The sequence below is a fragment of the Urocitellus parryii genome, chromosome 4 (assembly GCF_045843805.1).
Source record: "Urocitellus parryii isolate mUroPar1 chromosome 4, mUroPar1.hap1, whole genome shotgun sequence".
Lineage (NCBI taxonomy): Eukaryota > Metazoa > Chordata > Mammalia > Rodentia > Sciuridae > Urocitellus > Urocitellus parryii.
In genome coordinates, this window is record NC_135534.1 from 206,501,082 (window position 1) to 206,527,036 (window position 25,955).

At 58.8% G+C, this 25,955-nt stretch overlaps 1 protein-coding gene across 1 annotated transcript in view; it reads left to right on the forward strand.

The window, feature by feature from the left end:
- The window catches only part of Lamc3 (laminin subunit gamma 3), a 49,342-nt gene that overhangs the window by 17,666 nt on the left and 5,721 nt on the right, over positions 1 to 25,955 (forward strand). Inside the window, exons 8-24 of the mRNA XM_026386516.2 lie at positions 1,335 to 1,471; positions 3,376 to 3,486; positions 5,065 to 5,257; positions 5,389 to 5,507; positions 8,593 to 8,817; positions 10,644 to 10,832; positions 12,952 to 13,197; positions 14,007 to 14,160; positions 14,515 to 14,657; positions 15,078 to 15,256; positions 16,650 to 16,788; positions 17,692 to 17,897; positions 18,264 to 18,340; positions 19,431 to 19,565; positions 20,685 to 20,832; positions 22,205 to 22,354; positions 24,293 to 24,395. Coding sequence (XP_026242301.2) covers positions 1,335 to 1,471; positions 3,376 to 3,486; positions 5,065 to 5,257; positions 5,389 to 5,507; positions 8,593 to 8,817; positions 10,644 to 10,832; positions 12,952 to 13,197; positions 14,007 to 14,160; positions 14,515 to 14,657; positions 15,078 to 15,256; positions 16,650 to 16,788; positions 17,692 to 17,897; positions 18,264 to 18,340; positions 19,431 to 19,565; positions 20,685 to 20,832; positions 22,205 to 22,354; positions 24,293 to 24,395 — 2,654 coding nt within the window. The remainder of the gene's footprint in view (positions 1 to 1,334; positions 1,472 to 3,375; positions 3,487 to 5,064; positions 5,258 to 5,388; positions 5,508 to 8,592; positions 8,818 to 10,643; positions 10,833 to 12,951; positions 13,198 to 14,006; positions 14,161 to 14,514; positions 14,658 to 15,077; positions 15,257 to 16,649; positions 16,789 to 17,691; positions 17,898 to 18,263; positions 18,341 to 19,430; positions 19,566 to 20,684; positions 20,833 to 22,204; positions 22,355 to 24,292; positions 24,396 to 25,955) is intronic.

A 25,955-nucleotide genomic window follows, 5' to 3' on the forward strand; every position in this document is an offset into this window, starting at 1 on the left:
CCTGGACGTGCTCAGACAGACAGCCTCCAGGACCACAAACCAGGAATCCGAGTGTGTAAAGCAGTCTCCCCCAGGGCTGTCGGGACACAGGGTTGTTTCTGGGGGTGAGACAGGGAGATGGCAAGAGGATGCTGGAGATGGAAGTGCTTAGGATCCTGGAGATAGAAGTGCTTAAGAAAGAGAGCAGGGGCGGGGGCGGGGGGGGGGGGAGGTGCAGACGACTCCGTGGCAGGGCCCTGGCCTGGCTTGCTGGAGGCCCTGGGTCCCCCCTCCTCTATGCCCAGCACACACAGAGGCCCAAATCCCAAACCAGGGTGGGCCATGAGGAGGACACAGGAGCCAACCTGAAAGGGCTCCCAAAGCTGCAGTGGTTTGAACAGTGAAATAAATCAGCAAAGGATCCCATTCTAACCCAGAGAGGAAAACAAGTGCCCACACCCACAGAGACAGACGGTGGGATAAATAAATAGAGGGGACAAAGGGACAGACCCTCCTTGCAGAATTCCAAACAATCAACGAGCAAGGAGTGCGGGCAGTAGAGAATCAGAGTTGGCACTTCACAGTATGATCGCTGAGGGCAAAAGCCACCGACGGATGCTGACGTTAGTGGGTGGCACTTTCAGGAGAAACAAAATGCTTGTGTGGCCTCCAAATACTCATTAATCACTGTGGGGGTCACAGGTCCACCTGTTCTCTGGTCCCCACCCACAGGGCTCAGGTCCCTTCCCTGGGCTGGGGGCTGGGCTTAGTGACTGCTGAGGTCTGGCATTGGCAGTTGCTCACAGGAGGAACCTGGGGAGGGAAGGGTCACCTCACTGCCCAGGGGTCACATCCTAATGTGATGAAAATCACACTTCCCCTCTGTGTACCTCCTCCCCCAACCCATACCCCAGTCTCATCACAAGAAACCATGGAGGGACACACCTGAATGCTCGGGTCCTAAAGTCTACGGAGCTGTGCTTTTGAAGTGTCAGGTCTAGAGGGACGGGGAGGACCCAGAGGCACTTACAGATTGGAGGAGAAGGAAGACCCAGCTCAACCCAGCACGGTGTCCTGGGTGGGGACCCTGGAACAGAAAAAAGGACAGTGGTGGCCAAACCCCGGTGCAGCCCAGAGCATCCTTGACATCAGGGACTTTAATGTCCGAGTTGGCCAGCTGTGCGCAGCGGGGGGACCAGTGGGGCACTGCCTTGCTCCCCTCAGTCAGTCTGGGGAAAACAGTTTTAGGAGTTTCCCGGGGGGTTCTGGGTTGGCATCGGCTAACCAGATCCCCCACCCCGTGCCTTTTGACCTGTTCCCGGGGCCCTGGTGGGCATGCCTGGCATCCCTTCCAGGTGTCGCCCAGGGACATTCAACCTGCAGCCCCACAACCCACTGGGCTGCAGCAGCTGCTTCTGCTACGGCCACTCCAAGGTGTGTGGGGCCGCTGCCGGGTTCCAGGAGCACCGCCTGCTCTCCGACTTCCGCCAGGGTAAGCGGTGCCCCACTGCCACCTCCCAGGGTCTGCTGCGTTGGCAGCTGGGGTGGGCGGCCCCTCACATGCCAGCTGAGTGGGCCCAGTGGGCAGGCAGCTCCTGCAACCCCCTGCAGCCCCTCTGCCCCGCCCCTGCCTCTTCCCAGCCTCCAGCAGTTTGTGTGGTGGGGGTGGGTGGCTCTGGGGGGCTGGGGAGTGGCACCCTGTTAATCCCGTGGGGAATGTCCACAGAACCTAGAAGGTCATCATCCCTTGCCGTACCTGGGGCTGGGGATTCAGGCTCCGTCTCCTGTTCTCTGTTTATTGAGCACCCATGGTATGCCTGAGGCAGGGTCCCAGGCAGGTAGGGTCTCTCCTTCTTGTTTTTGACCCCAAAAAGCAGGTCACTTTCCTGAGGCAGGTTCCCGGACATTAACTTCCCTAAGATCAAGGGTGCTCTGGGCTGCCTCGGGGTCTGGCCACTACTGTCCTTTTTTTCTGCTCCAGAGTCCCCATCCGGGACATTTGTGAGCTCTGGAGTTTAGCTCTCACCATGCAGCCTTGTGGGGTCTGCAACTTTAGAGGACACAGCCTCATCTTTGGGGCAGGATATTGGCAGGGCACTAAGTTAGAGCTTGAAGTCAGAGCCAGCCACCCTGGAGCACCCCACCTTCTGCCTCTCCCTCCCCCCCCAGGGAGGAGGGCATGCCCCAGATGCAGGGACAGTGCGCCCTCTGCTGGACGCCATGCAGAAGGCAGGGTGGGAGGCAAACATGGCCCTGGGAGAGCAGGGGGTCTGGTGGTACCACCTCATTATCTCAGCTGCCTCAGCCAGTGGTTCTCAAACTTTCTGGTCTCGGTCCCTTCCTCTTGGAGACCACTGAGGACCCCAGAGCACTTGTGTACATATTGATATTAGCGGGAAAACTGATTTTTAAAAAATATTTATTTTAAAAATTAAAAAACAGCCACTGTGAACCTATTATGTTAAAAGGAAGAACATAGTTCTGTGAAAATGACTATTTTAAACCCCAAAATATTTGTTGAGAAGAGAGCTGCTGGCTCTGTGTTCTCGCCTGTCCCTTAAGGTCTGGCTGGGCAGAAGCCGGCTGCTCCTCCCATGGGCCTCTGCCGGCCCGCAGCAGGGACAGCACACATCGTGCAGGTTCTAGAAAACTCAGATCGCCCCTTAGTGTCGGCAGGAAGATAGCTCCATCTCACAGAACCCTGAAAGGGTCTTGGGGGTCTCCCTGAGGGGTGTGGACCAATTTTGAGAGCTGCCACTGCCCAGAGTACTCCACTGCCCCCATTTTGCAGATGTGAAGCCAGCTTCAGAGAGGTTAAGTAACTTTCTCAGGGTCACACAGTTAGCAAGGAACCATTTAATTCAGCCCAAAGAGCCCCAGGCCTTTCCCCTTCATCCCTCCCTCCCCACCCCTTGGGTGCTCCTACCCTGTTGCCAGCTGCCCTGGAGAGTGCCCCTGGAGGTCATGTGCTCTGTGCTGGCTGTGCTGGCTGTAACTCCTGTCCCTAGAGGGAAGGTGGACAGAACGGGGGCCTGAAGGCCGGGCCCCTCCTGGTGTGGACCCTTCCTCACCAGGTGACCCTTCTGGGTGCAGTGGGGCTAATGACACATGTCCCTGGAGGGTCAGGGTGGGTGAGGCCATGGTGAGACAGTTCTCTGAAGACAAGGTCAAGTCCATTATTGTTGGGGGTGGCCCTGATGTCCCCAGGCCCCCATGTTGGGATCTTCGGGCTGTCTCTTCATGTGGAACTCAAGACCCCTCTGAAGCCGAGCAGGGTCCCTGGCTCCCGTCTCCTCCTGGGCTCCCTCCACACGCGTCCCCTCAGGGGGAGGACTTGCCTCCTGGGGACTCCCCCAGGGCCTCACACTGCCGGCTGTGCCTGTGCTCGCTGTCTAGGACCTGGAGGCTGGTGGGTCAGGAGCCAGGGAGGCTCGGAGCATCCCCCACGGTGGAACCCGCGTGGGATCCTCTTGGGCTCAGAAGACGAGGAGGCGCTCACAGCACCAGGTAGGTACCTGCGGCCGGGGTCTGCCCAGCTAGCTCCCCTCTGCGGCTAGGTGTGGTTAGTGCAGTTCTTATTACACACCGCCACAGACGGGGTGAGTTATAAAGAAAAAAGTCAAGGTCGGGGGCTATGTCTGGTGGTGGCCTTTGTGCTGGCAGAGCCCCTGGGCAGCACAGGGCATCACGTGGTGAGAGACAGGGGCTGCATATGTATGTATGTGTCCTGGTCTGTCTCCTTCTTAGAAAGCCACCGGGATTCTCTTGTGGGCCCCACCGCCTGGCCTCCTCTGAACGGGGAAGGTCCCCACGGGGGACTGAGCTCAGCATGGAGGGGGCTGTTCGACATGGCTGAGAACATGCCAGTCCTGTTGGTGCCCTGGAAGGCAGAGGTCGCTGATGTGGGCCCAAGGCCGGGGTCAGGGGGCCACCCAGGCTGCTTCCCTTCTGGAGCCTCAGGGGAAGGGCTCAGGGGGCCTGGCCTTCCTCCAGCTTCAGAGCAGCTGCGTCTGGCACCCATCACGACCTCTCCCGTCCCTAGGACCTTGGGATGACCTTGAGCCCAGCTGGAGGGTCCACTTCCTGTCCCTGCTCTGTGGCCAGCTGGTCCGCTACCTGGCTCCACCTGCAGCCTTATCCCTGCCACGTCAGATGGCCCGTGCACAGGTCCAGGGACTGGGGGTGGAGACCTTTTGGTCCCTGGTGTATGTGGAATCCCTGGAATGAGACAGTCTGTTTTTCACAGTTTGGAAGTGATTGTGTATTTTTCTTTCTGGAACAGAGGAAACCCTGCCAGACATGAGGCTCAGTATTTTTATTTCCTTTTTTTTTGTTGTTTATTTTCTGTACCTAGGATTGAACCCAGGGATTTAACCACTGAGCCACATCCCCAGCCCTTTTTTATATTTTATTTGGAGACAGGGTCTCACTGAGTTACTTAGGGCACTAAGTTGCTGAGGCTTGGAACTCACAATCCTCCTGCCTCAGCCTTCCAAGCCTCTGGGATTACAGGCTGTGCCACCGCACCCGGCCTTGGGCATTTTTATTTCCTTTCCCACTGGGCGGACGTCTCACGGCTTCTCTCTGCCTTTGGCTTGCGCTCGAGTGAGGAAGAACTGAAAGGAGGGCCAGTTGGTCCCTCTGAGCCACACGCCAGGCCCCCCGGCTTGGTTCTGGGCATAGGTGGTCACCTGACGCAGAGGATGCAGGAGGAAGGGGTGGGCCTGGCTCCCGGTGAGTCTCACTAACTCCCACGAGGTGGGTCCCCAGACATTCTGAGTTCCCGGGGCTCAAACGTGACATGTGGGCCGGTAGCAGGGGGCTCCCTCATTCACCATTCCTGTGCTCCCCGAGTTCAGACTCTGTTGTGTCCTTGGACTTCACTTACAAAGCTCTAGCTCAGAGATGAAACTATCAAGAGTGCCAGCAGAGTGACAGCAGAGCTCTAAGCCAGCCCCAGGTGACGGCACCTGGGTGTGACCACACCTGGCGTCTGTGGTGCAGGGAGCGTTTCTTGTCATCGATAGACTTGTGGCCTCAAGCTGAGCATCGGAAGACTGTCTGAGCCTCTTCTCTTGTCTGCAGAGCAGTTCCTGGGTGACCAGCGCTTCAGCTATGGACAGCCCCTCACGCTGACCTTCCGCGTCCCCCGTGGTGGCTCTGTGCCCCTGGTGCAGCTGAGACTGGAAGGAGCGGGCTTGGCCCTGGCTCTGAGGCACTCCAGTCTGTCGGGCCCCCAGGACGCCGGGCAGCCGGGGCAGGCCCAGCTCAGGTTCCTGTAAGCAGAGATGTGGGGATACAGGAGGGGCACCCTGGAGAGTCCCCTGTGGTCTGGGCGGCTGCTCTGATTCCCAGGCTCCTGGCACCCCCCAGCCCCCGTCAGGCCTCACACGGCCCTGTCCCCGGCAGCTTGCAGGAGACCTCTGAGGACACGGAGCCCCCGCTGCCCGCCTTCCACTTCCAGCGTCTCCTCGCCAACCTGACCGCTCTGAGTATCCAGGCTAGCGGACGAGGCCCAGGCCCTTCTGGTCAGTAATGATGGCAGCATGCCCCCAAGAGCCCTGGTCACGGCACCCGGCTGGGTCCTGCCCACGTGGCCTTGCCGTGTTGAGTCCTGAGAGCAGTTACTGCCCCCACTTTTCTAAGCACTTTGAGACTCTGAGGAGTCACGGCACTTGCTCATGACCCTGCCACCCACAAAGACAGCAGGAGTGGTGGCTGAGGCCAAGGCAGAGGTTGTACAGGTGAGGGGCCTCCGGGTGGACAGCTCTGGGGCGGGGGCTGGGCAGATATGGGGGCTGCATCTTCCTGAGAGCTCGGCCCCTGCTGGTCACTGGTGGTATTGCACCCAAGCCACCCCAAGTCAGGTAGAATTTCGAAGTCCCCAGGATGGACCAGTATTTGTCACCGTCTCTTGCCTTGGTCACTAGGGACAAACATGGTCATACCCTACCTGCATACAATTTAAAAAATCATATGACATCCTACCTATGATACACAGAATAAAGAAAAGGAAGGGAGGATATTCAGACAGGGCTCAGGCCTGACCAGGCTTGAAGACGCAGCGGTCAGAGGCTCCCTGCTGGGCGGGGTGAGTGTGGGTTTCCGAGAGGCAAGAAGCTGGGGAGCCCTCTGCCCACCCGAGCAGTGCAGACCGAGTCCCACCTGGCTGTGCTAGAGTGGAAACCAGGTCGCCGGTCACAGGCACCCCAGGATGAAGAGGGAGGCTGTAGGCTCGGTCACCTCCCTCATTGTGGTTCTTTTAAAAGGTGCTTGGAGCCTGAGGCTGGGTTCCATCACTCCGTGGGGGGAACACACTTGGCAGAATAGCCACTCATCTGTGGGTGAAGCCGTAAACCAAGTTTTTGACCCTCAGGGGAATGCAGGTGACCCCGATTCCTGACGTCCTGTGGGTTCGTCCTCTGGAACTCATAGCTGAGTGGGCGTGTTTGCCAGCTCATGAGTGGGGGGGCCACAGGGGGGCTGCAGATGGGATGGGGTGGTGGCCACGGGGACTTGAGCCCCGTGAGCTGCGTGCCTTCACTGGTACATGACTTGGGACAGTCCTGAACCAGGCAAGGCACAGAGTCCCCCCACCTTGTGGCATCTGCGTCACTGGACAGTTCCATACACACTGGACGTGGTCATGCTACCTGGTGTCTGAGTGCAGGATGGAGCAGGGGTCTAGGCTCAGGCGCTTACAGAGGGGTGTTGCTGCCTTTCTAGCATCAGAGGAACATTTGCAAACCACGGGGGCAGGACGGAGTGTCCTCTAGCACTCTGGCCTCCTGTTGTGACAACCAAGTGGACCTCAGATTTGCTTCCTGGGGTCATTTGCTCCTTCTGAGAGCCTGCAGCTCTGACGCCGGCTTTCCCCAGGCCCCAACACCTCCTCTCTCTGTTGGGTCGAGGCTCCTCTTCATCCTGGGAATCTCACCTCCACTCTCCCCAACAGCTCCCAAGCTTCCCAGTCAGCCCCTAGTCTCCAGTTGCCAGTGCGCCTCTTACTTATGCCACAGCACCCCACAGTAGGTACTGGGGGGCACTGGAGACACAGCTGCAAGAACCAACACCTCTCCTACCCCCAGGCCCAACCTCTCCCCACTGATCACATTTGGGGGCCTATTGCTCTGAACCTTGGGGCGCATTCTTACCTTGGTCCATTTTAACCTAGAAGTTCGGTCACATGGGACACTCTTCTGTGACTCACTCTTTCCAGCTGCTGGTGTGTCCTAGAGACAGCTCCTCGTTGGCACTCGAGGGAAAGCTGGTCCTCTAGGTCCTCCCCTCTGCAGATGCCCTGGCGTAGACCCCCCACCCGGTGACAGACACTCCAAGGTCTCAGTTCCCACAGGGACACACAGCCCCGCAGGGGGCAGGGAACACCTCACATAAAGCTCTCTGTCCTTGTGTAGGCATTGGTCACAGGAGGTCCCAGAAATGGAAGTGTTAGGTCCAGGAGTGTGCATTTTAAATTTCAACACGCCAAAATTTCCCTCCCAAAGACTGTCTTCATCTCTACTGATAGGAGCACCCCCCCTACTGCCAGCTCTACTTCTCCAGCGCTCACAGGTGTGGTTTTAAAATATATATTCAGTACCAGGGATGGAACCCAGCCCTTTTTTATATTTTATTTTGAGACAGGGTCGTGCTAAGTTGCTTAGGGTCTTGCTAAGTTGCTGAGGCTGGCTTCAAACTTGCGATCCTCGTACCTCAGCCTCCTGAGTTGCTGGGATAACAGGCGTGCACCAGCACACCACACCCAGTGAGGAGCTTGGTCTGATGGGACCCTCTACCCCTCAGTTGCTACAAGCAGAGCCTCCTAAATTACATGCATACAGCTACACATTTTTTTTCAAATGGCAGATTCTTTATTTTCAAAAATGAGTGCATTATTGTTCACTTAAATGCAAAATATTCACCAAAAAATTTCACTGGCATTTCCATGTCATTAGGCCCTTTCAATCAAAATCCTTCTGTTAAAAACAATCCTCCCATTAAATGACAGAACTGTTGCATTCATTCATCTCCATACTCTTGCAGGACTTAAAACTTCGGGAAACAAACCTTAAGCTTTGCCCAAAGGTAGCATCCCTCTCTGAGCAGGGCCTCGTAAGCTCTCTGTGCCTATCCCCCTCCATGGCTGGTCTCTAAAATGTTTCCCAATCAAGGGGTCGGGATGGCTCATTGTTGTTTAAATCTGCGTATCTTTAATAACCCAGGAGAGGGGCTGGAGATGTGGCTCAGCGGTGGCGCGCTTGCCTGGCATGCGTGCAGCCCGGGTTCGATCCTCAGCACCACATACCAACAAAGATGTTGTGTCCGCCGAGAACTAAAAAATAAATATTAAAATTAAAAAAAAAATAACCCAGGAGAACGCCGTCTTTCCTCCCTCCCCGCCACCTGCCCTCCCTGCCCGTGCTGAGCACCTGCTCTGCCTTTGGCCTCTTGGCTGCCTCTCCTTCTGTAATTGCCTTGTTTCCCCCGCCCTTAATTTGACTGTTCTACAAATCATAACTGATCCTTAGGCTGCCCTCCGTCCGCAGCTGCCCATTTGTGCGGGGGAGGTTGGGGGGAGCGTGTATACAGCTCCCTCCTCCTCTCTCTCTGCAGGCCAGGTGCTCCTGAGTGAGGTCCGGCTCACATCGGCCCGGCCCCAGAGGGGACTCTCCCCTCCAGCCTCCTGGGTGGAGACCTGCTCGTGTCCCCGAGGCTACACAGGCCAGTTCTGTGAATCCTGTGCTCCAGGGTACAAAAGGGAGACGCCACAGGGGGGTCCCTATGCCAGCTGCGTCCCCTGCACCTGTAACCAGCATGGCACCTGTGACCCCAACACAGGTGAGTCTTTGTCATCCTAATCTAAGTCCATCTGGGCTACATCTGGCCCTGTGAGATGAGTACTGACCCCCACGGGCACAGCCTGGCACGGGTACCAAGTGGCTACCCAAGCCGTGGGCCCAGAGCCGGCTCCTGCTGTTGCTGAGGTGTCCTGTACTTTAGTAAGAGCCGTGACTGGATCCACCTGTGTGTTAGGCTCCGTGCCAAGGGCGATGTGCACGTCTGGTGAGGGCATCTGTCCACATACCTGCCCTTGCTAGGCAGCTCCCTCCTCCCAGGAAGGAGCAGGGAGGACCTTGGGGGCCTGCTGTGCTGTGGGTGCTGTGAGGGAGGACAGAGGCATCCGCATGGCAGGTGATAGCAGGAGAGCACCCATGCAAGCCACACAGGTGACAGCAGCTCACAGGCACTGTCCCAGAGCCTCATATCTGACACCCTCACCCCTTTGGGGCTTGTGGCCTTGGGAGAGTCATTTCCGTCCCTGTCAACTGGGGACAGCAGTAGTGTCACATGGCCTACATTTTGGTGGGAGGGGGATGCCTAGGCTCTAAAGACACCAAAGCTGCGCCCTTGCTCAAGGGGCCTGAGCCTTGGGGTCGTCACCTGGGAAGGGCAGGAAACAGAAGGCCGTCCCTTCTAGTGTGTTGGGAGATGATGATACAGGGTCACCAGCCTCCTTCTCATCCCGGCACCACTGTACACACCACACCATTGGCTCCTGCAAGCATCCCTGCAGTGTGGTCCCTGGACTGTCCTGTCTCACAGCCGGGGACTCCGGGTGCAGAGCAGCCACATGGCCAGTAGATGGCAGAGCTGCACCTCCCACCTGCCGTCTCCACCTGCAGAGGAGCCAAAAGGTGGGGGCAGGGCAGAGGCCTCTCGGCCCCCACCCAGTGGGTAGCGGGCAGCAGGTCCTCCCTGGAGCAGGCAGGTCTCTGCCCATGTGACACATGGGGCACCCTTCATTCCCGTGCCCGTGGCAGACACCACCAATGGAGCCTGGGAGCGGCCGCCTACTCCTGCCCTGCCTGAGGCAGCAGAGTCTTGTGGGAGGGGACCATTTTGCCTCCCCCCACCCCAGGCTTCATGTCACTGCCCAGGCTGGGAGGAGCCTGTGGGTGCTGGGCCCAGGCAGGGGCAGTGCCACTAAGTGCTACCCACTGGCCCACTCCCGTCCCTCCCCCTTCCTCCTGTCCACCTCAGCTTGCCTGGGTGCTGCCAGGGGAGGGGCGTCCTGCCAGTGCTGGCCTCGGTCGACGCCTTCACGGCCAGGCTGCTCCTGGGTGTTTGTGGCTGGGCCTCCCTTCAGAGCACCCCGGGCTCTGAGTGGACGCCAGGTGATGCTGGGCTGCGGAGGGGACCGAGACTCCCCTGTCTTCAGGCACCAGAAGGCGGGGACAGGTCTGCCTGTGAGGCCAAGCAGCCTCAGGGTGCCCCTGCAAAGTCGCACCAAGGCTGGTCCCTGAGGCAGAGGAAGGAAGAGGAGAATCAGTGTGGCTCTGCGCCTCCTGGTTCAGAGGAAGGTGTGGAGCGCAGCTTAATAGTGACATCGGGTCACGCGTGAACCAGGGAGAGTGGGCCACCTTGAACGCCCGGCTCCATGGTCCTTGCCGGAAACCTCGAGGCCCGCGCCTTTGCTGTTCCCGTGTTACAGGCGAGGACAGAGACGCGGGCCTGTTAGGTGACTGCCGGGTTCAGCGGGCAGGAGATGGAGGACCTGAGCCCAGGCCGGTCCTGCACCAGCCATCCCTGCCATGCTGCCTCTGCCCAGTTTCAGGGGCATCCTGGCTCAGACAGTGGACAGTGGTTCTTGTCTTGACCCTCAGGGATCTGCCTGTGTGGCCACCACACCGAGGGCCCGTCCTGTGAGCGCTGCTTGCCTGGTTTCTATGGCAACGCCTTCGCAGGGCAAGCTGACGACTGCCAGCCCTGTCCCTGCCCTGGACAGTCGCCCTGCACCATTGTCCCAGAGAGTGGGGAGGTGGTGTGTACCCACTGCCCCCCACACCAGAGAGGTGAGTGGCCGTGACCCAGGGAGGGCACCGACCAAGCCTCGGGTGCACTGGACTCTGGGGTCCTGGGTTTGGGATGTGGCAGTTTGGGGAAAGCCCAGCTTAGGGATGGCAGGAGTGACCTTTGGGGACACCGAGTCCCAGTCAAGGCCTCAGGCTTCAGGGTTGCTGGCAGACCTCGCCTTGAACACATGTACGTGACCTTTGAAAAGGCCTGAGAGGGAGCCCAGCACCTGTTTCCCTAACAGAGATTCAGAGCAAAGGAGGAAACCTCACATTAAACCTGGGGTCCTCCAGCTTTTAAACACCACCTGGGCATTGTGTGCAGCGGGGCCCTCCTCACCCTCACCCCAGGCCTCTGCCGGTCCTCGCTCCTGCTGCTGGGCTCTGGGCCCTCCTAGACACGGCATCTTTTTTCAGTAGTGTTTGAGACCTTCACATGCCCAACAATGCACCCATTTAAAATGTACGATTAAGTGGCTTTGGGTATACTACAGCACGGATTTTTTTATCATGGTAAAATATGTAGCGTCAAAGCTGCTGCCTTAAACATCATTTTAAACGTGTAACTTGGGGGTGCTGTGGGCGCCATCATCGCCACCGTCCGCCCCCAGAACCTCGCCATCCCAGACAGAAGCTCTGTGCCTGTTAGGTCAGTGCTCAGCGCCTCCTGCTCCCGGCCCGTCACAGCTCCTCCACTTGCTGACTCTGAGTTGGACTCCCCGGGGGCCTCATTTAGGTGGAGTCACACTGTGCTGGTCCCTCCGTGTGGCTGGTTTCATGTGGCCCAATATCCTCAAGGTCCCAGACATGGGATTTTACCTTTGGCACACGTGGCAGCATCGGACCAGTCCTGTCCCACGCTCTGCTCCACTGGACCTTGCCGAGAGCAGCTCCCTGGCCCCCAGGAGCCGGCAGGGCTGAGTGGACAGGCCCAGAGCAGGGAAGCCAGAGGCTCAGGGGCCTGCACCCCACTAGCCAGCACCCGGCCCCCTGACTGGCTCTCACAGTGTGAGTGGACACAGAAGCTCAGACGGTGGCAGCCGGGGGCGGGGACAACCCACAGGGCTCTGCTGCCCTCCTGTGCCTGCAGGGCTTCCTTGGGCCTTGTGAGAGGCCAGCGCACCGACAGCTCCCCTGGGCAGCTGGGTTGGGATTGGCCGCAGTCGAGTCCTGGGGACTGCGTTGGTCAGTGTGGGCTTCGAGCTCCCCTCTCCCAACATGGGTTCTATTTCAGTCCCAAGGCCACGCTCGCCTCTACCTTGAACCCTGTTCAGGTCTTTCCTTCCTGGTCTCTTGGTCCTTTGTGTCCCTCTGCCCCTCTCTGAGGGTGCTCTGAGCAACGGTGGCTTGATTTCAAGAGGACCATGGAGTCGTGGGGGCACCCGGAGCCCACACCTGTTTTCCACAGGGACACAGCTGTTCTTAGACGTGTCCACTCAGTGGGACTGCCTGTGTCCGTTGACACAGGGCAGAGGTGTAAAGAGGGGGTGACACGCCCCTCACGGCCCCTCCTCTCACCACCCCGGGGACCATGGCTAGTCGGGGTCTGTGGATCCCCCAGACATGGCTGCAGGGAGATCTGGGCAGAGACTGGTGTGTTACCAAGAATGGCCCCACCACCCAAAGCACGAGCTGTGTCCAGAGAGGGTCTCCCAGCCACCACCCTCCCGAAGCCCTCACACCCCATCTCCTGTGAGGCTCACGGTGGCCCTGCGGGTGGGACGAGGTGGCAGCAGCCCCGGGTCCACCCGGGAGGCAGGGCAGGAGTGGAAATGCACACTCCTGAGCAAGTTCGGAGGCCACGGGGAGCAGAAGCAGGAAAGGGACAGGTGAAATGTAGAGGGGGAGGGGAGGGAGGAGACAGTGACACATTGGTGACAACGAAGATGACAACGGAGGTGCTCATGAAGATAGTGGTGACAGTGGCATGCTGGCACTTATCACATGTCAGGAAATAACCTCACCGAGCCTCCACAGTCCTGTGAAGTAGCCGCCATACGTGTCCCCTTTAGAGATGAGGCGCCTGAGTTCAGAGGCACAGTGGCTTCCCTGAGACCACACAGCCAGGGGACAGCCCGCAGGGGGTGCTGAGCTCCTCCCCCTGCTCCCTCTCCCACAGGGCGGCTCTGTGGAAGCTGTGATGACGGCTTTTTTGGGGACCCACTGGGGCTCTCTGGGGCCCCCCAGCCCTGCCGCCCGTGCCAGTGCAGTGGGAACGTGGACCCCAACGCGGTGGGCAACTGCGACCCGCTGTCGGGCCGCTGCCTGCGCTGCCTGCGCAACACGACGGGGGACCACTGTGAGCGCTGTCGCGGGGGCTTCTACGGGAGCGCCCTGGCCCCTCGGCCTGCCGCCAGGTGCCTGCGTGAGTACCCACCACCGGGGCCCGCGGGGGCACGGGGCCTCGTCCTCCACCCGCTCGACCCAGGTGGGGTGGCTGAGCGTCCCCAGAGCCAGCTGGCCCCTTGGCCAGCTCTGCCGCCTCAGGCAGGTCCCCGTCTCCTTGGAGAGGGTGGGGCTGGCTCTTCTGCAAGGTCCCTTTCAGCCTTGGCGCCTTATAAACCGGGACCCAGCGATTTCCCCCTGTTGGGTAACTCAGTGCTGTGCTCTCAGCTCAGTTAGTCCAGGAGGCTGACCCGGGGTCACCAGGCCGGGGCTCCCCTTCCTCCTCCAGCCCCCACCTGGGTAACCCTCAGAAGAGCTCTGGGCGACCGTGGCCTGTGGTCCTGCAGGGAGGAGCTGGGCGTCTGCCCCGGACTGATCTGCTCCTGCGCCTTTCCCACACCCTGCCACCATCCTGCTGCCCCTGGCTCTGTGGAGCCCCTTGGGGAACCCGCTGTGTCCTCGAGTGAGAGGCTGTCCTGGGGTGGCCGGGGGGCCAGGACACCTCATGGCCCAGGGCGGGGTGCAGGGCTCTGCCTGTGACTCTTTGATGGAGTCTGGGCTCAGGGCTCGGGGCAGGCTGTGGGGGTGCTGCCTGCGGCTACCTCTGCCCTGGATGTCTCCAGGGGCGTAGCAACGGGGCCGAGACCCGAGCTCGGCCCTCCAGCTGTACCTCAGCAGGGGCTCAGCAGTCTGGGCTGCACCCAGGTCCTCTCAGGGGCTTCTGCAGCCCATCTGTGGTTGAGCGGACAGGTGTGCCCGTCCCCAACACCCTGCCCTGCTTCCCCACAGCCTGCAACTGCAACCCTGGGGGCGTGGACAGTGGGCAGACGCCCTGCGACCCAGTGACTGGCCAGTGCTCCTGCCTGCCTCATGTGACCGGGAGGGACTGTAGCCGCTGTAGCCCCGGCTTCTACAACCTCCAGCCAGGGAGGGGCTGCCAGAGGTAGGTGGGGTGAGGCTGTGGCACTCTGGGTGCCTTGCCAGGGAGGGGTGGCTGTTTTGGCCACAGCAGCACCTAAGACAGACATCTCTAAGGAACAGTGGGGTCCTGCAGGGAAATGTGAGGGAGCCCCACGGGTTTCTTCTTGCAGGACTTCTCAGAGCCTTTAGTGAGCAAGTCCCCGTGACTTGCCAACAGAAGGCTACCGTCTCTCCAGGACGGGGCATTTGTCCCCAAGGCCTTTATCTCCCCCTTCTGGTGGGCACCCTGTGAGATTGGTGCTCCCTTGGGCATAGCTGCCACCACTAGAAGCTGGGCCAGGAGTGGCCTAAGACCTGGTTCCTTCCCCTATTGCAGCTGCAAGTGTCACCCACTGGGGTCCCGGGAGGACCAGTGCCATCCCAAGACTGGGCAGTGCCCCTGCCGCCCCGGTGTCACAGGGCAGGCCTGTGACAGATGCCAGCAGGGTTTCTTTGGCTTCTCCGTCAAGGGCTGCCGAGGTGAGGAAGCCGGTCCTCCCTGGGCTGCTGGGACAGGGCAGGAGAGACAGTGGTCAGGGGCAGGGCGGGTCTCCTCCGCACAGCCTGGGGACAGGGAGCCAGTGGGTGTGGAGGAATAGCAGCACCTTGGTGGCAGCTGAGAACCTCGTCCCAAATGCCACCACTGAATTCCTAAGTGCCTGGGCCCCCTGTCCCCTTTGTGAGCCTCAGTTTCCTCACTTGGACAGTTGGGCAGTTCCCAAACCTGACTGGTCCTCAGGCACCTGGGGACACTGAAGCCCTTCTGGTCGGAGCCTCCAGGGAAGGCCTGTGACAGATGCCAGCAGGGGGTCCTGAGAGCTGAGGGGGGCGGGGGAGCTGGTGTGCGGGCCAGGGGCTGCAGCCTGAGGCCCCCCAGCGCCCACAGCCCCGGCCCCCCAGCCTGCAGGTGCTCCCCGGTGGGCTCCAGCTCAGCCCAGTGCCACGAGAACAGCACCTGTGTGTGCAGACCCGGCTTCGTGGGCTACAAGTGCGACCGCTGCCAAGAGAACTTCTTCCTCACGGCGGACGGCACACGCTGCGAGGAGTGCCCCACCTGCTACGCCCTGGTCAAGGGGGAGGTAAGCACACCACCCCGTCCATTCCACACCCAGCGCTGCCAGCTCTGTGTGGGGCGTGGGGTCTGCCTGCTCACCCACAGCTCCTGGGCCCTCGGTCCCCAGCAGCCTTCTCCCTGTGCCCACAGCTCCTGGCCCTTCCTATTTTCTGGGTGAACAGGAAAGAGTGGCTCTTGTCACTTGACCTTCCTGACTGCCCTGGGCCAAGGTCCCACGCTTCCTCTGGTTTGGTGGGGATGAGACGATAACGATCCTCCCGTGGGGAGGTGACACCGGTCCCCAGGCACAGGGAGAATTTTGGGCAGGGAGGTGGGTGGTGCAGGAGGTAGGAGGCTGAGCTCTAGGGTAATCCGTTGGGGTTCCCTTCTCAGCCCTGTTAGTTGTCACGTGCCCAGGCAGATAGCAGCCTTGGTAAACCTCAGTGTCTCTCTCCTACTGCAAAACAGAGAGGGTTCAGGCCTGCACCCCTCCCTGGACTCGAGCGGGCTGTCCACAGCCTGTGGGGTTGCAGAGGCCAGACGGTGTGCACAGGCCCAGGCACCGCCGGGGCGTGGCAGTCCTGAGCCAGCCCACGGGGGCTCTGCCTTTATGCCACGTGGCTGAATAAACCCCCCAAGCAGCCTTTTCCAGAACCATTTTGTTTCCAAATGAGTTCAAGGCAGATTTTGCTATCAAGGAAGGAAAGGAAAGCCTTGTAGTTCGTCACAGCATTTTGGATTTGGGGACTAAGGTCAGGGCTCGGCCCTCATGGCCCTCAGTTTAGGGTGGTCGGCAGGTCACGGAGCTGAGACAGGTGTTCATGCCAAGGCTGCCTTCCGTCTGGGCAGTTATTGTGTCTGATTAAAAGAACAGGCGTTGGCTGGGTGCAGTGGCGCAGGCCTATAATCCCAGCAGCTTGGGAGGCTGAGGCAAGAGGATCACAAGTTCAAAGCCAGCCTCACCAATTTAGCAGGGCCCTAAGCAACTCAGCAAGACCCTGTCTCTAAATAAAATACAAAATAGGGCCAGGGATGTGGCTCCATGGTTAAGTGCCCCTGAGTTCAATCCCCAGAACCAAAAAAAAAAAAAAAAGAACTGACTTGGGGCATCCCACAGCACATGCAGGCAGCAGGTGCCCACGGCACACCCACAGGGTGACAAGTCCTAGGAGTTCAGTGCCCAGGACAGATGGGCACGGGCCCTCTTCCCTAGGCCAGGCGTGGGCTGGCTCGGCATGAGCAGGTGTCTGAGCAGGGAAGGGAGTGGGCAGGGCTGGTTCTCAGGGCTGCTGGGCCTTAGCTTTGAAGCTGGGGAAGGGAACCCAGGAGGGGGACAGGTCAGGCAGAAGCCAGGGGTAGGTATCCAGGGAGGACTGCAGGTCACCAGCCTCACACCTTTTCTTCCCTGTCCCCTGAAGGTGGCCAAACTGAAGGCCAGGCTGACCTTAATGGATGGATGGCTGCAGAGCTCCAACTGTGGCCCCTGGGGGCCACTTGACATTCTGCAGGGAGAAGCCCCACGCGGAGACATCTACCAGGGCCACCACCTTCTGCACGGTACGGAGCAGGAGTCCAGGGGCTGGCTGGTCAGAGCCCAGGGCACAGCCTTCAGCCTGGGCTTGTCGGATGCTTTGAGGGCTCTCAGTCCTGTCACGCTGGGAGCCTGTCCTTCAGTGTCCCCAGCACGCCTGTCCCTGTGTTAACATCAGTCTCCATCCCCCCTGGTAAGGGAGTCATGACCCAATCACGTGGCAGGTGAAGGCTCAATGCTGTTCCAGGGGCTGGGCGGGTGGAGTCTGGGCAGGTGGGCAGATTCTTGGCCCTGGACTCACTGTCTTGCTCACCCATCCCCTGCACACACAGTGAGGGACACGTGGGAGATAAGTGAGCAGTTAGCAAAAAAGAAGACCTGCGGCTAACACCAGGCGGAATGTGGCCTGGGAGGGGACATTTAGAGGGGACATTTAGAGGGCACTGAGAGGACTGGTGTTCTGTGAGAGTTTGTTTCCTAGCACGGTGCTAGGCGGCCGTGGGGGCCACCCACAGGTGAGCTGGGCACCTGGTCCAAGGCTAGCAAAAGAGGGAGCGAGGAGGTGGCAAGTCTTAAAGTGTCCACATGGGGCGTCCTTGGGAATCACCGAGCTGACTTGGGCAGAGGGTCACTGACGTCCCAGGTTCTGGAATCGCCTGTAGTGGCTTAGAAGGCCTGGGTCCCTTCCAGGCCCCTGAGTGTGGCTGATGCAGTGTGTGGGACTGGGGTGGCGATTCGCCTTCTCTAGGCTTCAGCCTTTGCATCTGTAAAAGGGGCAGAGTCTTTTGGACTCAGCATGGGGATCCCAGGCTGGTGATGGGATTTGCCTGTGCCCAGGGAGAATGGAGGCCAGACAGGAGCCCGGGGGTGGGGGCTTTAGCATGGAATCTCAACTTCTCTGTGACCCCTGGACTGTGGGCTTCCTGCAGGGGCCCGGGAAGCCTTCCTGGAGCAGATGACAGGCCTCGAAGGTGCTGTGAAAGCCGCGCGGGAGCAGCTGCGGGTGCTCAGCAGGAGCGCCCGCTGCAGCCAGGCCAGGACCCAGAAGACCTGCATCCAGCTGGCCGACCTGGGGGCAGCTCTGGAGTCCTCAGAAGAGGAGATTCTGCACACAGCCTCTGTTCTCACCTCTCTGGTACCCGGGCCCCTCCCAAACTGAGCCTGGGCATGGGTCCCTGCCATTGACCTGGTGACCCTGGGCCTCCTTCTGCCTCTAGGAGGCTCTGGTCATCTGAAAACTGGAGGTCAGACTGAGCCTCCCCCACAGGCTGAGTGAGCTAGCATGTGCAGAGCCAAGATGTCCCAGGTGGAACTGCCTGGGTGGCACGCGGGGGTGGGACTGGTCCTTCTGTGTTGGAGGATTCGCGCACGGCCTGCCGACTCAGTGGCCAGCTTTGCACGGTCATAAATTACTGGCGCAGTCTGATTCTGCACAGTAATTTAGCCGGATGTGGCCTTACCCTGTCAGGACGGGCCTCAGTTTCGCCTCTTGTCTCTAAAGGGGATTGTGCAGGAGGGGTCCGGCCAGCCCGCCAACTGGACTCATCTGGCCACAGAGGCCCGCACCCTCTCCAGGAGGTGAGCCCATGCCCCAGGGAGAGCTGAGGTTCTGTCCATGCCACCCCCCAGCCCTTGTCTGGGGGACTCTAGGGCCAGGGTCAGCCCCACAGGTGTCCCTTCCCCAGGAGGTGGGATCCCATGGGTCCAGGCCACCCCCTGAGCAGCTGTCACCACATTGGAAGGAGAAATGTGTGAGAGGCCGGGGGCCAGGGGTGCCTGGGCAAAGCCTGCTTGCCTTGGGCACAGAGCACCTGGCGGCTCCCTGGTGGCTGCCCGGTTGAGGAATATTTCACCCTGCACAGCCCAGTGGTCTGACCCCAGAGCCGTCCCCCGCCCCCGTAGTCCCTTTCAGAACATTCTCATCCCCCTTCGCCTCTCTTCAACTTTCCCAGCTCCTGGAAGCCCTTCACCTGCCCCCTGTCTCTATGGACTTGCCTGTTCTGGGCATTTCCCATAAACGGCGTCTAACGCGATCTTTCTTATCTGCCTCACACGGCTTTCACACAGTGTCTTCAAGGTTCATCTGCAGAGGAGCGTGGGCGGTCCTCGTTCCTTTTATGGCTCTGTGCTATCCCAGGGAACAGACACACCACATTTTGCTTACCCGATCACCCCTTGATAGATATTTGGATTCATCTCTCAGCTGCCTTTATGAAGTAGCTTATGATCCTAAAAACATAGACTCTGCAGCAATTTTCCTCTTTATCTCCAAGAACCTTAGACTTATTTTACAGATGAGGAAATACATTCAGAGAAGTCAGGTGACCTACTTAAGGACTCACAGCTTGGAAGTGATGATGCCAGGATTTGACCCCAGGCTGCCCGGGCCGTCTCCTCTGAGCTGTGTCTGTTAGGGTGACCGCACAGTCCCGGCCCAAGCTGGGAGGGTTTATGTGTGTGAAAGGCCCATGCTGGTCCTTGTGACAGGCCAAGGTCCTCCCTGGTATGGAACAGGAATGGGATGTGTGCACCCTTCCTGTAGTCCTGCGTGTGGCTGCCAGGCAGGTAGCAAAACAGTCTGTCCTGCAAGGGGCCCATGTGCTAGGGGCGTGGGTTTGGGCCAAACCCCTGCATGGGCTCTTGTTGATGGCCGGGGTGACTTGCATAGCCACAGGGAGACTGCTGCCAAGATCGAAGCTGCTGCACGGCGTGCCCTGCTCGCCTCCAACACAAGCTACGTGCTGCTCCAGAGTCTGGTGGATGGTAGAGTGGCCCTGGAGACCCAGCGGGAACTGGAGGACAGGTGAGACCTCCCCAGGTGCAGTAGAAGCTTGGGCTTAGCCTCCGGGAGCCCACGGGGCCTACGCAGAGGCTGCTGGCTCCGGAACCAGCTTCCCCTGGGTCCCAAGGTGCTTGGTGGTTGGTTGGGGAGTCTGCGGTCTGCATCCCACTTGGACCTATGGGCCTGTGAGACCCGTTGGTGGACTGAATTAATGAGGAAGGAAGAGTGTGGTCTGCTCGCTGCCTTTCCAGCTCATTTGAAAGCAATGAGGTAGCAGCCACTTTCCAGGGCTGAACTGGAACCCCGAACGGTGAATCAATCTCCCTCCCTCCCTCCCTCCCTCCCAGCAGCAAGCCCCAAGTCCTCCCACCAAGTCCAGGTAGCTCCTCTTTGGCACCAGCTCAGTTCAAGGGTCAAGGTGATCTGCAGCATTTTGCCTGAGCTTCACATTTTCATTTCTAGATGAGACAATCTGCTTGGCTCAGCTGGGATTGGGTGTCCAGCCAGTTGGCTGGGCTGGGGGTGAGGTCACATGACCCACCCCTGGTGGGAAGCACTGTCCTTCTGGGACTGATAAGGGGTGGAAAGGAAGCTGAGGGTGGAGGAGGAAGGCTCCGCCCCAGTGGTGGCCATGGTGGGGCAGGACCACGTGGGTTGGGCTATGGGCAGCTGGCCAGGACAAGAAACCACAGACTTCAGACTATACTCCCTGTAGCCACTGCACAGCCCAGGGGTCACTGTCTGTGAACAGTGACAGGCTCAGGGTCACCAGCAAGGGCAGGGCCCTGGCCACGTGCTTCCCACGCCAGGCATCTTCCTCCTCACACTTCACCCAGACCAGCTGAACATCTGCAAACCATGTGCTTGTCGGGTGGAGAGCAGGCGGAAGCCCTTCCAGAAAAGAGTGGGTGAACTGAATGAATGAAGAAAGAAGAATGTGCTCGTTCATTGCCTTCCTTGTGCACTGCAAGGCTGCAGAGAAGCAGCACTTTCCAAGGCCAGCTGCTGGGTGCCAACCAGCCCAGGATGTTGGAGAGGACTTTGCAAAGCCCGGGCTCCAGCCAGGGACCCAGACAGCAATGGGGAGGGACAGCCCTGTGCCATGCTTGGTGAGCCAGCCTGGTCTCTGTCTCCTTCCAGGTACCAGGAGGTCCAGGAAGCCCAGAAGGCGCTGGGCACGGCTGTGGCAGAGGCACTGCCCAAAGCTGAGAGGGCACTGGCCGCCATGCAGCACGTCGTTAATGATACAGCCCCACACGGGGCCTTGCTGGCCGTCCCTGCAGCACCAGTCAGCTCAGTCATCGTCGAAGCTCTGCATGGGGTAGGGGTGGACACTCTAGAGGCTGGAGAAATCCAGTGGGCAGAGACAGGGCATTGGCTTATATTTAACTATATGTGGTCGATTAAAACGAGATAATCATAGCTGGACCCCACACCTTAATCCCAGCTACTTGGGAGGCTGAGGCAAGAGAACCCCAAGTTTGAGTCCAATCTGGGCAATTTCCTGAGACCCTGTCTCAAGATTTAAAAAATGGCTGAAGAGTTGGAGGTGGCTCGGTGCTAGAGCACTTGCCTAGCATGCACAAGGCCCAGCACCGCCAAAGATAAAACTTAAAAAGTGAAATAAAAGGAGATAATCTACCCCAGGGCTTGGCGGGGTTAGAGCTCGGCTGCTCTTTGTTGCTGATTAGAACAATATCAAGGCTGCGGCCTCTTTTCCATGCTAATGACGGTGGTAAGGATGCCAGCCAGACATGGGAGGAAACCTCAGCTCTGCTACTCCAGCTTTGTGACCTTGGCCAAGGACTTTCCCTCCCTGAGCCTCAGTGACTTCATCTGTCACAGGGACCTGGTCTGTTAGGCTATTTCAGTGTTGACTCCCCGGGGGCGGGGAGAGCATCCGGGCGTCTCCTGCGAGCTCACCATACTGTGCTCGCGAACTCTGAATGCATCAGGCCCAGCCTGTCTGTACAGTCATCCTGAAATCCCCCAACTTAGAAACCAAGCTATAATAAAGCAGTTAGCTGGCTGGGGGTGCAGCCTGGTAGCAGAGCACGTGTCTAGCATGCGTCAGGCCCTGGGTTCTGTCCCCAGGCAGTAGACTTATACAAATGAAGTGCATTTGGGACAGAACCTGACCCAGACCGCCTGCCCATGGCTGCTTTGCCCCTCTGTGCTGCCTGTGAGGTGTGACATGGGGGTATTAATATGTGTGGTGGGCTGCTGTCCCAAATACCATGAGGGGCCTGGCTCACGTGCAGCTCCTGAGCAGCTCTGCTTTGCATGGTTTGAAAAATTCTGCATTCTGAAGCCTATCTGCTGGAGGTTTGGGGTAAGGGAGTGGGGGCCGGGAGAGATTCTCACTTTGCCGTTGGGAGATGCATAGCTAGAGGGCAGTGCGGCTAGGCTCTGAGCCTCCCTGGCCTCACTTCTCTGCTGTGGCCCCTCAGCTTCCCAGGTCCACACTAGCTCCACCCTCACTGTCCTTGTCCTGGTCCCTGTCCCTGGGCTTCCGGTGCAGTGGAGGCACCGACTCTTCAGAGGCATGAGACTTGGTGCAGGGCTGGCAGCCCCAGGCTGACCCTCAGCCCAGGGGGGCCTCTTTCTCTGAGTGAAGGATCTGGTCCCCAGCCCCCACCCGAGCCACCGTCTCTCCACAGCCTCTGAATTCCCAAGCTGGGGACCTGGACTCCAAAGCGCAAGTCCTGGAGAAGACAGTTGCATCAAGAGAACGTGTGGCCACCGAGGCTGTCGGCACCCTCCGGGCCACTGCCCAGGCAGCGCTGCAGAAGACAGAGCCCCTCACACAGGTGAGCCCCTGTGCTTCTTTGGAGTAGGGCAGCTGCAGGAGGCAGGGGCTGCCCTGACGGAGATCTGGGGTCTAGGGAAGGAGAAGGACAGGAAGGAGCTCTTTCCATTTCTCTGGTGCCTTCCCCCAGGCTCCAGGACCCTCAGGCAGCCTGAGCCAGGGTTCACGAAGAGGCAAGAAGGACAGACACATGGACAGGCAGACGCAGGCGATGCCCACCCTTCTCAGTGTCAGTTACAGCTAGCGGTTCTTGTTCCTTCCCTCCTTCTGTCATCAGAGGGCCAGATACTGAGGGAGCACCTACTGTGAGCTGACCCTGGACTCAGTGCTCAACCACATAGCCTGGTGTAGGCAGTCTAGGAGAGAAGGCACCGGATGATTGGGGAACTCAAGGAGAGTGAGGGATGGATCTGACTATGCCAGTTGTTCTGGACCTTTGAGAGTATCCAAGACCCCTTCAAGATAACCAGGATTGAACTCGACCACTGAGCCCATCCCTAGCCCTATTTTGTATTTTATTTAGAGACAGGGTCTCACTGAGTTGCTTAGCACCTCACTCTTGCTGAGGCTGGCTTTGAGCTCACAGTCTTCCTGTCCCAGCCTCCTGAGCCGCTGGGATTACAGGCGTGTGCCACTGCACCTGGCTCAAGATAACTTTTTAAAAAACTTTTCATTTGATGCACAGTGGCACATGCCTATGATCTCAGTTCCTTGGGAAGCTGAGGCATGAGGATCACGAGTTCAAAGCCAGCCTCAGCAACTGAGTGAGACCCTAAGCAGCTTAGCAAGACCCTGCCTCAAAATGAAAAATTAAAAGGGCTGGGATATGACTAAGTCGTTAAACACCCATGGGTTTCATCCCCAGTACCAGAAAACTTTGAAAAAGTTTTCTATTTGGAAATAGTTTTAGGGTTACAAAAATGTTATAAAGAAAGTACCAGAGGGACTGGGGCTGGGGCTGGGGCTCAGGGGTAGAGCGCTTGCCTGCATGTGTGAGGCCCTGGGCTCAATCCCCGGCAGCCACGTAAAAATGAAAAAAAGGTATTATGTCCAGCTACAACTAAAAATATTTTAAAAAGAAAGTACAAAGGATCCCCCTGCGCCTTTACATGGGCTCCCACGGGGTTGGGCATTTTATGCAACACAGTGTGAGCGTCAGGTTCAGGAAAGCCATGTGGTGCCTTCCAGGGCCTGACCCTCAGACCTCGGCCAGGCCCCACCCGCAGTGCCAAGGTGGCCTAGCTGGACTACCTTCATCTTCCCCGTTTTTTTTGTACTGGGGATTGAACTCAGGGGCACTGGACCACTGAGCCACACCCCTGCCCTGTTTTGTATTTTATTAGAGACAGGGTCTCACTGAGTGCCTTAGGGCCCTGCTAAGTTGCTGAGGCTGGTTTTGAACTTGCCATCCTCCTGCCTCAGCCTCCCGAGTTGCTGGGATCATAGGCTTGTCTACAGCGCCCGGCGCCTCTTCCCTTTAAAGACATAATTATAAAAGCCTGGATATAATTGGCTCAAATCCCAGCACTTCCCCTTCCCTCCCCTCCTCCCTCTCCTCTTGCCCTGGACACTTGGGTCCCTCTATGGCTGGACATGCTGTCTTTGCCCACGCCTCCATCAAACCCCAGATCTTGAAGCACCCAGTTTCGTTTCGTGGTGGTGGAAGAAGCTGCCCTCCTGCGAGGAGGAGCTGATGATGGTCCATTGGCCAGTTGGCCAAAGCAAAAGCAAAAAACGCTCCTGGAAAGGAGTGTCCCTTGTCCTCTGTCCTTTGGTTCTTGTGCTGGGTTTCCCTCCACAGTGCCTCAGGTGTCTTCAGGGGACAGGGTCAGGTGTGGCATCATTGAGGGGGTTGGGTAACTCCATGTCAGAGGTGCGGTGAGTGATGCTTGGGGACCTGGTCTGTGGACTCTGCCTTCAGACTCTCTTCTCCCTCCAGCTGCGCCAGGAGGCCACAGCTGCTCTGGCCCGGGCTTCCTCATCTGTCCAGGCTGCCACAGTGGCCGTCACAGGAGCCAAGACCCTGCTGGCTGACCTGGAAGGTACGTGTGCCCAGCTGAGCCCTGGGCTCTATGACACAAGTACCCTGACAGCCACCAGACTCACCTCAGCAAGTGCAGGCCTGGTGTGGGGGTCAGAAGTCCAGTGGTGTGGGCCTAAGCCATGGGGCCACCCCTGCCCCATCTCAGGACCCCTCCCCAGGCTGCACATCTCTCCCCGTCTTGCACATGGCTCCCTGGGTACCAGCCCACCCGCCATCCCACCCACCCCAGGACCATCAGACCTTGCACAGACCCCTGGGGACCCCGTGGGGAGAGAGTATGAGCTGGAGCTCCCGGGAGCAAGTGGGGCTGCTCTGCAGAAGGCAGTGGGGTCCCTGCGGGGCCAGGCCTCGTTTGAGCTTTAGAGAAATGAGGCCGAGACGGCAGGCGAAGTCCAGGCTGCTCATCCACCCCAGGTCAGAGCTGAGCAGAGTGGAAACTGCCAGGGTCAGCATGCCCCAGCTCCGGGTCCCCAGGGTAGTGGGCGTCTGTGTGTCCTCTGCTCCACAGAGAAGCCGGGTGGTTCCTTATCCAACAGTCAAGACAGGTAGAGACGATCCCCAGCCCAGGAGTCTCTTAGGGCCTGGGACCCGGAGCCAGGCTGGTGCTGGCCATCTGTCAGTCCCTCCAGCCCTGGGCCTGACCCTCCAGGCCTCCCACCTCCACATTCCCCAGTGGCCTGAAGTCCTGGTCACCTGCTGGCTGGGGGGCCTTCTGCGGAAAGTCCTGGCCGTGTGTTTGTGAACCAGAGTCACATTAGGAATAAGTTCATTCAGAGACTCCTAATAAGGGAATTTTAGACATCAGGATTGTGAAAGGGTGTCAACGTCACCTGCTGGGAATCTGCCCTGCAGGGCTCACTCACCTGCTGTTTGCTGCTGTCCCCAGCAGTGAGCTGTTCCCTACTTATGAGGCCATCCCACTGCTGGGTGGTTCCAGAATACGTTCCTGCAGTTCCTGCATGTGCTGGGTGGCAGTTGGCCTCCCTGGCCCTGCTCCATGTTCACACACAGACTGACCTCCACCCTCCTCCCCGGCTCTTCCCCCGTCCATCCCTCCGTGCCCCCTCCCCCTGCACCAGGGCCTAGGCTCAGTGGGTGCAGGAGATGGGAGGACACTTTGCACCAGGGACCGGGGTGCTGCCTTCCGTGGGGCGTGGCCTGGCGTCTCCTAGCCTGTGACTGCTCTGCCAAGGCAGGCGTGTGCCCAGATGAGTTCAGGAAATGTCTCCAGTGCTCTCTCGAGGCTCACCCTGCCCACTTCAGAGTATCAAGGCCCGAGAAGCCCTGTGAGGAGGAGAGCAGTTCACTTTACTAACTCACTCGGCGTTTCCTGTAACAAGTATGAACAGCCTGAAGAATTCGGCTTAATGGAATGCATCCATTTTGTATTCAAGAAACAAAAAGTGGATCTAATTTTTGGATACAACAATTATATAATATTATGCCCCCCCAAATTGGAAGACTTGATTCTTTTTAAAAATTGACTCTTGTCTACTGTCACCTGTACTCCTTCTAATAAATTTCTCTCAAAATTCTATTGGAAAGGAAAGGAAAAGAA